The 16,712-nt window shown below is 44.7% G+C and overlaps 1 protein-coding gene across 1 annotated transcript; it reads left to right on the top strand.

The window, feature by feature from the left end:
* The first annotated feature begins 533 nt into the window (after positions 1-533).
* BSPRY (B-box and SPRY domain containing) lies at positions 534-16,026 on the top strand. The gene is made up of 6 exons (XM_006890760.1): positions 534-740; positions 4,290-4,388; positions 9,020-9,250; positions 10,497-10,522; positions 13,962-14,086; positions 15,500-16,026. The coding sequence occupies exons 1-6, from the start codon at positions 534-536 to the stop codon at positions 16,024-16,026; spliced, it is 1,215 nt and encodes a 404-aa protein (XP_006890822.1).
* Positions 16,027-16,712: the final 686 nt, after the last annotated feature.

Here is a 16,712-nt window from a genome sequence, read left to right as displayed (position 1 = left end):
GATCTGACTGGTAAAGGAGGAGATTGCCCTCCTTCTGCAGCAGAGCATCTGGTGGATTCGAACTGTGTACCTCTGGGGTTGCAGTGCAGCTTCTTGCCACTAAGCCACCAGAGCTCCCTCGGATCTTTCTTATGGATCTGTCTGGGTGTACGCAATAGCCAGCTTTTAGTTAGAAGCTCAGTTTCTGATCACCCAGGGATTCGAGACGTTTCCTTCGATTACTATTTGTGATTACTATATGTGATTACGATTTGTGGCTTGTGCTTGCTGAAAAAACAAACAACATACATACAATGCCATTTAATTAAGCAGAGAGCTCAAAAGACCGCCGACCGTGGAAGGGTGGAGGCCGGCGACAGGGTCTGGGCACGGTGAGGGTGGCCCGCGCCGCAGAAGCAGGGTGGTGGGTGGGAGCGCCTCGCAGGGCGGGCGGGGCGCGCGGGCGCACTGGGCGGGGCCAAGGGTGGGGCCAGGGAGGCCCCGCCCAGCAGCCACCTGCGACAGGTGGAGTGCCCTGCGGCCGCCACTCGGCCATGTCCTTGGAGGGAGCAGGCCTGCGGCCAGGGCTGGGGGCCGAGTCCGGGGCCGAGCCGGAGCCGCTCTGCCCTGAACATGGCCAGCCTCTGAGTTGGTTCTGCTGCTCCGAGCGGCGACTCGTGTGCTCCGCCTGCGCGGAGCTAGGCGGTCGCTGCGGGGGGCACCGCATCCGCCGGGCCGAGGAACGCGCCGAGCAGCTACGGGTGAGCCAGCTCGGGCACCGGAAGGCGGGGGGCTCCGGAGGGAGGGGGGCTCCCGAGGAGGGGACACGCCAGGGCGCCGCGCAGGGCAGAACCCGGCCAGAGGGGGAACGTGGGTTCAGTGGACCCGACGGCAAGATTCAGAAGCCCAGGCACCTCGGTAACATGGCTGTAAAGCAAGGCGATTAAAGGTGTAGCTTGAGTTCGAATCCCACATATGAATTCAGTGATCGAGCATCGGTGATTTGAGTGCAATAATGATTCCTAGACTAATGACTCAGTAATGAGTAGTGAGATACAGTAAAATTATGTGTGAAGTGTTTTTTTTTTTAGCCATTATGCCTGTCATATAGCTCAACTGAAAGTTATTTCTGGTAGATTCATGCGCCCCCTCTCTTCCATTGCACTGTTGAGGGAGAGGAGAGCTGTGGCTGGCTTTGGGCAATAGAGGGCTCAGTTGCTTCAGCTCCTAGGGGGCCAAGTGTGCCTCAACACCAGCCCCCCATGGCAGCTGACCACTATTAAAACCTAGGCTCTCATCTCTTACTCCTTGGCTCAAAGCCCCTCCCACCACTCTTCTGGCTTCCTGGTAAGGAGATTTCTTTCCCTGCCAGCACTGGCCTTGGTTGTCCTGCAAGCTGGTTTCACCAGGATCAGCCACAGGGGCGGGTGGATATAAGAGTTTCCTGGTGGAGCGGTTCACCTAGGGTTTTCCCCCCACCTTCACTTCTAATTTTACTTCAGACTAGTGAACTTGTAGTCATCCTCCCATTTTGAGCTGCTAGGGCTGGGGCGTTAAATTCATCCTGGGCTTCCTTCCATTACAAATTCTGATTCCTGGGGGGCTTTCTGTGCAATGTTCTTAAATAATTTTATTCTCCTAGCATCACCCTGGAATCCAGCCCTGTTGTGAGACCAGAGGGGCTTTGCCTACTTAAATTGGATTATAATAAACAACCTACAGTGTGCTGAGGTTAGAAAACTCTTGGTTGGTGGTGTCACCACCGCCATCAACAATAATGCTGATAATAAATATATACAGTGTAGTATCATAAACTTGTATGATGGATGGAAACTTGGCAAATTCCAGACTACTCTATATCTGTCATCTCATCCCATCCAAACCAAGCTTTTGAAGTGGAGGCCCCACCTGCATTTTACTGATAAGGAAACATGCCTGGAATAGGACAGTTAGTCCTTCAAGGTTCCTCAGACTCAAGGACTGGGCCTAGGGAGTTAGTAAGTAAAAGGAAGAAGTAGTTGAAGGGAGATGATGCTAGTGGGAGTGAGAATTTTGTGACACCTTTTAGAAAAGTGTGCCGTTTAGTTCTTTTGTTGAGATCTGGGTTTAAACTGGAAAAACGTACCCACGTCTTCAACACAAGGTCAGACCTGGCATGTAAATGTTAAAATATAGATATGGTTGTTACTAATATAAACCCACCATGTTTTAATTTGAACGATTTGAAATTGCAAGGTGCACATTGAGAAACCTTTAGCCATAAAAGGACTCCTTTAAAATCAGTTATGTACTTTATTAAGAAATAAAGAGGGGGAGAGTTGCCATCAGTATTGGATCTGAATAGCTGAAGGGTGCAGGAGGCGTGTTGTGAATGCACTCTGCACCATGGTGCTTCCCTAGCACCCTTCCAGTCCTGAGCATACGTACCTCTCTTAGGCTTGAAGGGAGATTTGTCTTGCCTTCTCTCCCGCCAGTTCTAAGTAGATTTCTTCAGTCCCCAGCTGGCAAAGAAACTGCACCCCAGGGCAAATTTGTGACCAAACTGGATAAAACCAGCACTAGTTTAGCTCCTCTTTCACTAACCTAGATTCCTACCATTTAGCTTTTCAGAAGCCCGTCTCAGTTCCCTCAGTCCCATAGTATGTGGCGATCACAGCTTCCTCCTAGTGAGTTCAGGTTTTGTAACTTTTTACTTAAACTTGTGAAATGGAAGCCTGATTTTCCACTTTAGGGAGAAAGAGTTTTTGAGGACTTCCTGGATGGGAAATTAGGGAGGGGCTCCAGTTGTAACCTGGAGAAATGGAGTGAAAGGAAGAACAGGGGCTTAGCCATGGCTCTGCGAGCAGCTCTCTTCTCTACAGAGCTCAACTGGTAATGTTGAAAGTTTTTGTGAACCATGAATGGGCCCATCTTTTTGTAGTCAAGGCTGTGGGTGTTCATTCAGCAAATATTTATGCAGGGTCCTCTATACTCAAAAATTTTGCTAGATACTAGGATGCAACAGAGAACAGGCCTGAGAGAACAGAGAAAATCATGGCTGATGTTCCAGTGGTGGTGGGGACAGAGAGCACAAAATAAAAAATACATAATGTTTAGTTACAAAGGAGAAAAAGTAAAGGAAGGGAGGAAACTCTGGTGGTGTAGTTCATAGAGATTTGGCTGCTAACCCAAAGGTCACCTATCTTTGGCGTTTTAATCCAGAACCAGCACTCCAAAGGAGAATGCGGGGCAGTCTCCTCCTATGCAATTTACAGCCTCAAAACCTGCAGGAGGGGCAACTTTGCGTCTCATTGACAAGTCAGTGGTAATGAGAGAGAGGGAGAAAGGAATGGAGGGTGGAGAAGGTTTTTTAAAAGCTCTCTGAAGAGATGACATTTAAGCAGAGACCTGAGTGAAGTAGGGGGTAGGGAAGAGGAGGTATGAGTCATGCAAAAATAGGAGGGAAGACTGCGAGAGCAGAGGAACAGGTGCAAGGATTCTGAGGTGAGGACAAGTTTGGTGTTTTTTAAGGAATGAAAAGGTCAGAATGGAGAATGCTAAGAGCTGATATTGAAAAAATAAGTAGTCACATCAGGCTGGGCCTTGTTGACAAAGCTAAGAAATTTGACTTTACTGTACATGTATTGGAAAGGGCGTTTTGAATAAGGGAGTAGATTTCTTTATTGGATTTCTTTGCAAAGGTGGCTCTGAATGACTGTAGAAATAAAAAAAATGGAAGCTCAGAAAGTTCTTCGAGTGGTTTCTGGGAGAAATGATGATAATGGAGATCTGGGTTGAATAGCAGAAGTTCAGGTGCTGAAGTGGTCAGAAGAGCGAGTTGCTTTGGGGATGGGCCTAATAGGACTCTGATGGATTTGATGTGAGACTCAAAGTACTTTTGGGGTTTTGTTCTGAGTAATGAAGTTAATGTTTGATGGTGCTATTTAGTGAATAATGATAACTTGAAGAAGATCCATTTCAGAAGTCACATTTTATTCAGATGCAGGGGTGGAGTGTCAAGGAGTTGAGAATGAAGGAGGGAGGAAGCCAAAAGAAAGGAAATAAAAGCCATAAAGGAGGATGATGGAAAGAGAAAAGTGACCAGTGAAATGGTAAGAGCCTCGACTGAACTGAAGAATTGTGGGAGTGAGGATTCTAGAGTTAGGGAGCTAGGAGGATACAATGTATGGAACCCTTAAAATGAAGATTGTGGAGGTTATGGTTGTGGTCTGAGGTTTGGTACCTGAGATGGGGTAGAAGGGGGGGAAATTATTGGAATTGAGTGATGAATCATATAAATGGGTCAACGTGGGGTGTGTTTTGTGTTGCAGAACAAGATTGTGGACCAGTGTGAAAGGCTGCAGTTGCAGAGTGCCGGCATCACCAAATATGTGGCTGAGGTCCTAACAGGAAAGAACCAGAGAGCAGTGGTAATTCTTCCCCTTGGCCCTCTCCCTCTCCCGCACTCCCACCCCTGAAGAGAAGATTCCAGGCCTTAGGGGCTTGTAAAAGTCTAGGGTTCTTCCTGTCCACATAGACTCACTGTCCTGGATATCTCGGAATGCTGGCCTACCATCTCACCGAACCCTCCTTAGTACATTATTGTTAAGTGCTAGTGAGTCGATTATGACTCCTGGCCCTCGTCATCTCTGATATGCTTGAGACTTGTGACAGTGCTAGGGTGAGCTTATTCCCTGTTACACGCTGGGTATAAAGACTTAGAAAACTGCTTTCTCATGCATCTTTGGGTAGGTAATCAGAAAGGGTAGCCTTCCTCTAACATGAGATTATTTTGTGTATAGTCCTAAAACTGTAAAATAACTCAGTGACTTTTATAGTAAGTATTTATGTTTTGAGTTTAAATCCACCAGAAATGCTATAGGAGAAGAAAGATGGGTAATCTCCGCTTGTGCAGTTTACAGCCTTGGAAACCTGCTGGAGAGTCCAGCTGTGTGTCAGAACTGACTAGATTCTAATGAGAGTGGTTTCAAGATAGTAAAGACTTAGTCACCTACGAGCTAATTTTTTTAAACAACAACCAACCTTCATTGCTGTGCCGTTGAAGCTGACCTTCTACTGAGTTTTTCAGATGCTATAAGTCACACAGGAGGAGATTGCCTCTTTTCCTCCTGCAGAGCTGCTGTGGGTTCAGACTGGCTGCCTTTAGGTTAGCACCTTAGCTCCCTAAAGACTAGATCATCAGAGAGCTTCCTCTCTTAAGAATGCTGCTGTTGTTATGTGCTGTTGCCTGTGACTCATAGCGACCCTGTGTAAAGCAGCTCTGAAGCCTTCCCTGTCCTGAGCCAGTCTCACTGACTCCGACACACCTACCTTCATTGCTCCAGTTACTTTATCAATCCATCTCATCCAGGATCTTCCCTTCCTTTACTGTCCTTCCTCCTTTCTGAGCATGATGTCCTTCTCTAAGGATCAATTCCTCTTGGCCACATGCCCACAGTATGTGAGGTGGAGCTTCAAAATCCTATCCTTCAAGGAGAAACTTGGTTGCACACTCTTCATGACAGACCTATTTGTTTTCTTGGTGGTCCATGATCCAAGACTCTTCTCCAGCACCACAACTCAAAGGCATCAATTCTTTGTCTGTCATCCTTAGTCATTATCCAGCTCTCTGATGCATAGCAAGTAATTGTGAAGACCATGTACTGGATAAAGCATATCTTAGTCTCTAGATTGGCATTGTTGCTTCTTAGTACTCTGGAAAAGTCCCTAACAGCAGATTTACCTAATGCAATTCGTCTTTTGATTTCATAACTGCTGATGCCAAGAATGTTGATTGTGGAGCTGAGCAAGCTATAACTGTTAACAATCTCAAACTCTTCTTCATCCATCATGGATGGTGCTGCCAATTGGCCCAGCAGTGAGAATCTTTGTCATCTTGATGTAGAGCTTCAATCCATTTTGAAGACTACAGTCCTTGGCCTTCTGCAGCAAGAGCTTCAGGTCTGCTTTAGTTCCAGCAAGCAAGGTTGTGTCATCTGCATAACATAGGTTTTAATGAGTCTTCCTCCAATCCTGATGCCACATTCTTCCTCATAAAGCCCAGCCTCTTGAATGATCTGTTCTGCATACAGATTGAAAGGTATGCATCTCTGACACACTACCTTCCTGATTTTGAACCATGAGCAGGAAACCCTGTGGAACATCTCAACTCCATTATATGGCAGCTACGAGTGAGAATCAACTGAAATGAAAATTTAATGGCATGAAGTTGTTCTTAGTTGTGATTCTGAAATCTTTGTGAATGTCTAAATTTCACTCCTGTTATTGTTTATTTTGCCTTATCTTGTTCCTTATTAAAATTGCCACAGGTTTGACTATCTTGTTAATGTTTTAAAAGTACCAGCTGTTAAAAAAAAACACCAAAAAACAGAAGTAGCCTAGTTGTAAGAGCTTTAGACTGAAGATCTAAAGGTCCATGGTTTGTTCAGTCCCATGTTTTTGCAATCAATGTCATGAATCAAAATGTTTATGAATTATTATAAAAACAGTGCATCTGGCATAGGGACCATCAAATCTGACCTCCTCTAACTCCATGAGGGGGAATCACCTCCCTCTTAACACCATCCATAGTACTAACTAATTCCCTTGAGGTCACACATGCCCTGCCACCACCACCACCACCACCACCACCATGCTCCTGTATCTACTTCTATCAAGTCTGACACTCACTATCTCTCTCTCTTAGGGCTTTCACTAGGTCTCATAATATGGGGTTTTTTTCTTTTTATTTTTTATTTCTTCCTGTTTAGTTTCTAATAAAATGTTTTAATGGCCACACAACTCAGAACCATACTCAACAGTTACAGAATTTATGAGAAAAGTAAACCAGTTACAGTTCAGTAAACTGGACACAATTCTTCAGTTAGGCCAGCTGGTCAAGCATGCCCCCAGGCCCTTCAGCCTTTAGCCTTGCAACTTTAAATCAGTGTTACGAAGCTCTTGTTGCTGCTGTTATGTGCCATTGATTCAACTAAGACTCATACTGACTCTATGAACAATGTCTCTAAACCTTGCCTATTCTGAGCCAACCTCACCCGTTTCCAAAACACCTGGCCCCTATTGCCATGGTCACTTTGTCAGTCCGTCTCATCCAGGGTCTTCCTCTTTTGTGTTGACCTTCTGCTCTTCCAAGCATGATGCCCTTCTTCCAGGACTATTCTCTTGACAACATGAAAAAGTGTGTGAAACAGAGTTTTATTATCCTTGCCTCCAGGGAACACCCTGGTTTCACTTTTTCCAGCACAGATTGATTTGTTTGTTCTTTTCATGGTTCATTGAACATCATGTGATGTTCCGTCTGTTTTCCAGCACCACAACTCAAAGGCATTGATGATTCTTCTGTCATTCTTAGTCATTGTCCTGCTCTCAGATGCATCCCAAGCAGTTGAGAAGACCTTGGCTTGGATCAGGCACACCTTCTTTTAACAGTATGTTAAAGTTTTCCATATGCAGGTATCCATTGAATTGAGTTTGACTCCTGTTGATCCCATTTGACAAAGTAGAGTTGCCCCATAGACATTTTTAGACTTTAAAAAATCTATGAGAGTAGAAGATCTCTAGATCTGTCTTCTGCAGTGTTTACTGGGTGGTTTTAAAAGGCCAGCATTTCAGTTAGCTGCCAAATGCTTAACCATGGCATCACTAACAATCCTTTCTCATTTTTTAAATTTCTTTTGTAATTGGGTTTTGTTCTGTATTTCTCTCTTTTCTTTGCTTAATCCAGTCTGGCAGTCCCTGCTGTTGTCAGGTACCACTGAAACCGGTGTGACTCAGCGATCCTGTGAACAGCAGATCCAAGTTTTGTCCTCCTTTCACCATCCTCACAGTCCCCACCATGACCAAACCCGCCTTGCAGTCACTCTATCAGTTCACCTTGTTGAAGATCTTCCACTCTCTTGCTGACCTTTGACTTTTCCAAGCATGATCTCTTTTTCTAAGGGCTGGACTTGCCTGACAATATGCCCAAAGTATGTGAGCTAAAATTTCATCATCCTTGCCTCTAAAGAACACCCTGGTTGCATTTCCCTACAAGAAATTCCGACTAAATAGTTTACTCTGTTGATCACTATTGTGGTTGTTGATACATGTGGGTATAGAACTAAGGTATAATTATGCATTTTCTATTTAGTCTACACTCCTTGGCTTACTTTCTGCTCGCTTCAGCACTTTTCCCATTTCAGGGCAACTTGTGGAGTTTTCAGTTTCCTCTGTAGAATAAAGCAGGTCTTCAGGGACAAGGCCCACGCAAAGCTTCTGACTATCCCTGACTCTGGGCTGAAGGTTGCAGTTCTACTTTCATTTGGCAAGAGAGTCCCTTCATGAGGCAGGGACCTTTGAGGAATATTGGTTACCACCTGGCATTGGGTATAGGGAAAGAGGACTGGATTGAGTTAAGAACACCGAGTTCTTTGAATACTTGCTGGCTTACCATGTGAACACTATCAAGAAATCTTAGACTAAGTTGGTGAAAACTTTCCCATTCAGTAAATACAGGTATGCTTACTATGTGCCATGTATTATGCTAATGGCGTAGATGATGATACTGGATGGATTCATTGACTGAAGATTGATTTTAGGCCTCCTGTGGGCAGGCCAGAATTCTACCACAGAACCAGTTGCAATGGACAACTTTAGGAAGTTATGAGCTACTTGTCCACAGATATGGTCAAAATAACAACTGGACTACCACATAGTACAGAGGCTGTCGATGTGAATGGCTTTAGGCTTTTCTGCCCTGCAGTTACATCATTCTGTCATCTTGGTCTCTCACCTTTGGTATTTCCAGTTGTGAAATAAGCAGGCAACTTTAAATATTCTCAAAACCCTGCCTAACTCTTCCATCCTGTGATTCTGGCTCCATGAATTATGACTTGAGTATCTGGATCTTCTTCATCATAAAAGAAAATGGATTAAGCACTTCCATTCCCGAGTCCATCGCAGTCATTGCTAATCAATCTCGGCACTCCTTGCTGAGCCCAAACCCTTGTAATCCTGATTAGGACTTTGCTAGGACTTCACTCCTTGTTTTATTCTTTGACAGAGCATGGCGAGCGCAGCACGAGAACTGGTCATCCAGAGGCTGAGTCTGGTACGGACTCTGTGTGAGAGCGAGGAGCAGCGGTTACTGGAGCAGGTGCACGGTGAGGAGGAACGCACCCACCAGAGTATCCTGACCCAGAGAGCACATTGGGCAGAGGTGCTGCAGAAGCTCGATACCATCCGCACCAGCCTGGTGGGCATGCTCACCCATCTGGATGACCTCCAGCTGATTGTGAGTGGGCATGAGTAGGTGCAGAAGCCATTGGCCAAACTCCCCCAAAGATTGAAAGTACTAAGGATGTTTCCTGGAATGAGAATTTGGAGCTAAAGAGAGACAAGAGAATGAAATGATATAGATGGTTTTTTACAGCTGGTAACGTCATTCTTTTAATAATGAGAAATTATTTGTTGAATGCTTGTTATGTACTAGACCCTGTGATATGAGATGTACTAGACCCCGTGCTATGAGATCAAGTTAAAGACTACCTCTCTAAGCCACTCACTGCCTTTGGAAAGGGACACATACATAAACTGACAGGAGATGGAGGGATGTGTGTAAAGGAAGTCAGTGAGAGCTAGGAGGTTCCACAAACCAGGTGGGGCCAGGAAAAGGCTTCCCGGAGGAAATGTGCTAGAAGCTGATGCCTAAAAAACAAAGAAGAGTTAGGACAACGGAAGTGTAGCGGTGGAGAGAGTTCAGGCCTAAAAAAAAGAGATTGAATAGGAGAGTGTGGACCTAATCCTTAATCTTGCCACTGGGAGATCACTGATTAACATTTTGATACAGTTCCTTTGAAATTATTTTATATAACTATTCAGATGCCTGCACTTTTGAGCTGACACTGTGATGTCAGAATAAAACTGTCAAGCAGAGCAACTGATGTGTCTCACAGTTTCAATTAGGGAAGTTTCCATGACTGTCCTAGATTTTGCATTCATTTAGTTAGCTTCCAAGTACAGGACACATTTTGTCCTGAACACCAGGACAGTCAAACTAGAAAGTTCAGAAAGTATCCCACCCATTTGGGAGGTTGGGGAAATAGAAAATTATCCTGAAATGTATATGGGAGAAACCAGAACAGCACTGGGCTGAGGGAATAGAGGGATTTATTCCCAGTTTATATTATTGGAAAAGACCCATGGTATTGCAGTGCTTGGCTAGTCACCTAAAGGTCAGTAGTTTGAATCCACCAGGTGCTACACTGGTAAAGGTTTTACAACCTTGAAAACCATATGGAGAAGCTCTGCTTTATCCTCTAAGGTGGCTGAATCGAAATGGCAATGTAATCAAATATAATTTTGTGTGAGAACAGTATGCTTTATGCTACATATTAAAAGAAAGGGATTTTTTTAAAAAATTGAGTCTCTGCTCATGTGGAATCCTCCAAGCTATTTAAATATGTTCATATCTTCACTAACTATAGGATTTCTGGTGTCAAGCCTGATTTTGGTTGTTTTTTTCTCTCTCCCCCTTACAGCAGAAAGAGCAAGAGGTTTTTGAGAGGTGAGTACAGTCCCCATGAATGCTTGAGTACTTTTGGAGACCACAGTGCTTAGGCTTTTACCCACTTTTTGCATCAAGGCCCCACTGCTCTTGAGAGGAGGGCACTTGAGTGGCTTCTATGGAGCCAGACTCATTGGACAGTGGGTGTTCCTGCCGTAGAGAATTACTTGAGAGTCATGGAAGGATGATGAAGTACATACACACTCATTGGAGTCTTGCCACCCTGTTGGGACTGTTTGCTATCATATTTAGAGATTAGGATGTCAAGGCTCAGAGGGGACTTGCATAAATCCCAGAGCCGGGACTTGGACTCATTCCTTGTAATACCCATCTTATATTGCCAGTGTGTCTCACTCTCCCTTTTTCTGATGAAATGATCCCTAAAACTAAAAATTTTCATTTTTAGTTATATATTAATAATTTCATTAGGCCTTTTCTGGGTCCTGAAAGCGCTTAAGGAAGTGGCCAAGAGGATGTTATCTGCCAATTTTAATTTAACTTTCTCAAACTTCCTGTGTGAATGAGATTTCAGAGCTGTACTTGGAGACCATAGTTTATTCTTCTTTATTTTTTGACTAGCATACCTCATTTTATGATGTTTTCTTTTATTGTGCTTTACAAATACTAGGGTGGTTTTAGTTGTTTGGTTTTCTTATTTATTTTTTTTTACGCATTGAAGATATGTGGTAACTCTGAATCCAGCAAGGCTACAACTCCATTTTCCCAATATTATGTGTTCACTTTGTGTCTCTGTCACAATTTGGTAATTGTCACACACTTAATAGACTACTGTATAGCGAGTCTTGGTGACCTAGTGGTTAAAGAATTGTGCTGCCAACCCAAAGGCATGCAGTTTGAATCCATCAGCTCTTCCTTAGAAGAAAGATGAGCAGTTTCCTCCTGTGTGATTTGCAGCCTCTGCAGACCCACTGGAGGGTCAGCTATGAGTTGGTTCTGCCTTGACAGCACATACCACCACCACCACCAATAGGGTAAACATAACTTTTATGCACTGGGACACCACAAATGTCACAACTAGCTTTATTGTGAATTTACTTTACTGCTCTGGAACAGAACTCAAGCAATCTCAAAGGTGTGTCTTTATTTATGTTTCAGTAGTATACATGTGTAAGAGAGAAAAAAATTTCATACAAAACCTCTTAAGATAAATTAGGTAGTCTCCATCACCCTTCCTAATCTTGTTGTTTTGAGGTAATCAACTGGAGTTCCCTCCTCTTTAATTCTTTTTTATTGTGAGCTGAGTTAAAAGTTCACAAAGAAGATAGAAATTCCATTCAACCAATAATCCAGCTTTTGTTTTATGACCTTGACTACAATCCCCACATCCTCACTGTTACAATCCTCGCTGTTACCAGCACCCCTCTTTGTGCTTATTGCAGTTCATCCTCCCATACTCTCCCTTCATGCCTTCTGAGCTTTATCCTTCGGCAGATGCTGCCCTTGTGGTCCTGTATAGATGATTCTTTTAAGAGCTGAGCACTTCCCTAGGGTTGTGTTCATTTTAAAGATGTCTCATTTAGCTACAAGGTGTGTCAAGGAGGTAGGTTCAGTTCTATGCTTAAAGGCAGCTAAGGGCCATAGTCTCCAGGGTTCCACCAGTTTCTCTTGGATTAGTCAGCCCAACCATTATTTTTATTTTTAATTTTATCCTAAGTTTATCTCCCACTTTATCCAGAGACATCCAGTCAAAATCAACTCATAGCTGACCCTCCAGCAGGTTTTTAGAACAATGGAGGAGATTGTCCTCTTCCCAGGAAGCACCTGGTGGATTTAAACCACGTGCCTTTGAGGTTATTTGAGAGAGCATCAAAATCTAATTATTCCATTTACAAAAGTTAACATCAGTGTGATATTCTTATATGTAGTCCATGCTCAAATGATGCCAGTTGTGTCCAGAAAATCCCTCTACCTACAAAGTTCAAAATTTGTTTGCAATTTTTTGTGTGTCTTGAGATTGATAACATATATTCTTAGAGCACTGTATGCAGAAATTGTCAAGCACCTTTGAATGTATGTGTCCAGCTGAGAAAAGCTCATCTTGGCTCCTGCGTCATTTCCACATCCATGGCCGGACTGGGAATTCTGTTCCCAGCCAGGATCCTACCATATCTGAATCTCATTTCATTCCTACCCATTTGGTGCTATTTCTGTACTAGCTGACTCTTTGTAGACATTAGAGTCTGCATTTGGCCTCAGATTTACCTGACGTGACAGCTTAAAACAGCTGCTATCACCACCTCTCACCACCTGCTATCCTCTCACCTGAGGCTTCTCCAGAGCCGGGCCTCAGTGCTTAGAAAAGGAGCAGCAGACTCTCTCTTGTCCAAATCATAAAGAGTCTTTGTTTCTAGAATCTCTTTTCAGTAATGTTTACCTCATTCCTCCTCCAGGGCCTCTGTTCACCTTGTACCTCCAACCAGGACAGTCAGTGACAGTCTTGAAAGAGTATGCATCCACTGGGGAATGTGACCCACACTCTTAGCCCCCTCTCCTTACCATGCCTTTATGGGCAGCTATGAGATTTAGGGGAGGTGTGTACCCTCGAATCTGCTTTATGATCTTTATACCATCTTCAGAGGTGATGGAAAAGTCCTTTCTCAGAACCCTTTCCAGAAGTCTAGAAACCTATATGGCAGAAACCGACTTTTCCCTACCCTGTTTTGAGGTTTTACTACACAATGTGTCAAAGCTGAAATTATGTTGAATGATGCCAGGGCTTCAGCCTATGTTCTGTTTTATCAGGGATGTAGGGCTTGAATCCTGCGTGCCGGCTCTCCTTAGTAGTTGAGTGCCTTCTCTGAATCTCTCTCTGTTCTTTCTTCTGTCAAATGAGGTAATTGCTGCCTCCCAGTTTTGTTTTACAGATTAATGAGTCTCCCTGTGGAAAACATCAGGCTGATGGTTGGGCTACTTGATAAATGGTGATTTCTCTTCTGAGGTCTTCCATATTCTCAAATTCCCTATCAAAACCCAGTCCCCTCTGTGAACCAAGGAGAGGCAGTATTTAGGAGCAGAGTGCTATAACTGTGATTGGATTGATGACTAGTCCTTGCCTGTGTGACCTCTGAAACAAACGAAAGGTAACATCACTGCTACAGTAGTTTTGGAGAGAGGGTAGGCATTTTCCAGGCAGTGTGGTGAAGAGGAAGGTCTCAGCTCTGCCACTTACAAGAGAGACTGGAAAGTCATGTCCCCAGAGAGTAGACCGTCTCTGAGAGTTAATTTACACACTGCCTACAGGTATCCCCCTCTCGGAAGTTTACTGTACGCCACTTTGCCTTTATAGGAGACCTATTATGTGGCACTCTGGAGGGGCCATGCTTTTATTCTGTCTCCCTCCAGTTGCCTCTGTTGACTCAGATATATTTCGGGAATCTGCTTTGATATCTTTGTTTTGGCTTTTTTTTTTCTCCATAAGGACAGAGGAAGCGGAGGGCATTTTGGATCCCCAGGAGTCAGAGAAGCTGAACTTTAATGACAAGTGCACTTGGAGTCCACTACTGAACCAGCTCTGGGCAACGGCAGTTCTCGGGTCCCTCTCAGGTTAGGAACTTCCAGAACCCAGCACCTGTGGGACAACTGGGTTTCCATTTGTTTGTATGTCTCTCTGTCAGGGTTTGCCACATTGAGAGCTGTCCTTCTGGGATGCTAGCTTAAATGACCAGTGATGCCAGATGCAGGCTGATCAGTGGGGTCAGGACTCTGGATGAGTAAAGCCGCTGGACCGGGCCTTTTCTGTTTCCAGAGCAACCTCTTTTGTGGTTGGGTATCAGATAACTCGCGTTCTTGTATATCATCTTCTCCTTACATAGGTGAGGCAACTCAGTATTATTTCTTGGAAGCTTCTAGTAGCTCTTTAAAGATAAAATTTATGGCCCACTGGAGTGGATCTAGATTGAGAATGAAGGTTACCTGGGTTCACTTCACTTATTCACTTGACAAGCATTGACTCAGACAAATGTGAACTTGGCCCCATACTAATTTCTCGGACCACAGATGTAAACGGAACATGCTCTACTGCCTCCAGGAATCTCCTGCTTGGTCTGGGATTCCCAAAGCAGTTTGTCCCAGGGCTTCCTCACTCTCAGGGATGGTCTTTGTACAGTTCACATAAATGTGAGATTAATGACAGGATTTCCGCCCCTTCCCCCCCATTTTCATTCTCTACCCCCACAAGATCCTTATATTTTTAGAATAAGCTACAAGCTGCTTACTCTAGAATCTGGGATCTGTGCCTATTTTACAAGACATCTAATTAATGGGTTGCTGAAACTGCCTATCTGATACTTCTTTTTTTTATACATTTTTTTAAATTTTATTTTATTATTTTTGTGTGCGTGTACCGTCAAATCAGATCTGACTGGTACAGGAGGAGATTGCCCCTCCTTCCCCGGCAGAGCATCTGGTGGATTCGAACCGTGCACCTCTGGGATTGTAGTTGCAGCTTCTTGCCACTAGGCCACCAGAGCTCCCCTTATCTGATACTTCTTTAGCTTCCAACAACTGTGTTTTAGGACAAGCCCGGTCTATTCTGGAAGCTGCAGATAAGACCAAGTAGGCAGTATGATCAATAGTAGGTACTAAACGTAGGTACGAAAGGTTGGCTTTTCATTTGACCCTGTTACCAACTCAGTGTACGGCCTTGAGGAACAAATTTCTCCTTGGGTCTTATTTCTATCAGAGTTTGTGAATGAAGTCATTGGATTAATAATAGCCACTCTCATCATTGCCACAATAAATTGAACACTTACTGTATTCTGGGCACTTGACATCTATCATCTGATTTCATCCTCACCACTACGTTAAGCCCTACTCTGATCCCAATTTTATGAATGGGGAAACTGAGGCTCAGAGAGAATAAATGGCTTGTCTAAGATCACACTGTCATGAATGACAAGGGAGACCTTTGCTAGGGCTGAGGGTGAGCCCTGGGTAACTTGGACTTCTTTCTGGCAGGAACGGAGGATGTGCGTATTGACGAAAGGACTGTCAGCCCCTACTTGCAACTGTCAGACGATCGAAAGACTCTGACCTTCAGTGCCAAGAAGTCCAAGACCTGTGCAGATGGCCCAGAGCGCTTTGACCACTGGCCCAATGCCTTAGCCACCACTTCCTTCCAGGCGGGGCTGCATGCCTGGATGGTCAACGTTCAGAACAGTTCTGCCTATAAGGTGGGCGTGGCCACCTGCCAGCTGCCACGCAAAGGTTCTGGCAGTGACTCCCGTCTAGGCTACAATGCCTTCTCTTGGGTCTTCTCCCGCTATGACCAGAATTTCTGTTTCTCACACAATGGGCAGCATGAGTCTCTGGGGCTGCTGCGTTGCCCAGCCCAGCTGGGCGTGCTGCTGGACTTGGAGGCCCAAGAGCTGCTTTTCTATGAGCCATCCTCCGGTACCGTGCTCCACACCTATCGCGCCCCGTTCCCGGGACCCCTCTTCCCCGTCTTCGCTGTGGCCGACCAGAACATCTCCATCACTTGCTGACCTTTAGCCACAGGGAGGGTAGGTCTGCCTCCCCGGTTCCTTTTTAGGCCAATTTTCTAACCAGTGTCCTTTACCAAAATGTTTTTAAGGGAAACAGGGCCCATCCTATTGGGCAGTTAAGATCAAGGCTCAACCTTTAAATGCTGAGTCTCTCTAGAGACCCTGCTACTCCCTGGGGCTCAGCCTTTCAATCCACCAGGCATCTGCTTCTCTGAGGGCCTCATTCACAACTCTAACTCTGGTATCCAACACGGTGCCTGGTATACCATGAACATACAATCAGCATTTTGTGGCTGCATGGGCAGGGGTGAATAGATAGGCAGACTCTTGGAGAAGCTCTGTCTTTTAACCTGGCACCCTCAATGTTGAGGGTGTTAAAGTGGAGTTTTTCACAGAAAAATTTGTGGCTAAAGATCATTCATGCTTCTCAGTCTTCATGATGTAACAATCGAGACAATATTTTCCCAGCACACAAACTACAAAGGATTTAGATTTCCTCAGAAGTTGCTTCTGGCCAGAAGAGTCTGGTGGGGCAGGGGAGCTATGCCCTACCCTCCTGTCTATCAGGGCCTGTCTGCCTAAAAACTGAGGGTGTTACATCTCCCTCCAGGCAACCTGATCACAACCCATGTACTGGGCAGTTGTCTCAGACCTGGCAGGTAAGCTCCAGCCTGTTTCCACCAATA

This window comes from Elephantulus edwardii, unplaced genomic scaffold (assembly GCF_000299155.1).
Source record: "Elephantulus edwardii isolate Elephantulus edwardi_28Jun2011 unplaced genomic scaffold, EleEdw1.0 scaffold00092, whole genome shotgun sequence".
NCBI lineage: Eukaryota > Metazoa > Chordata > Mammalia > Macroscelidea > Macroscelididae > Elephantulus > Elephantulus edwardii.
The sequence above is the reverse complement of the archived record's forward strand: the minus strand, read 5'-3'. Positions and strand labels throughout refer to the sequence as shown.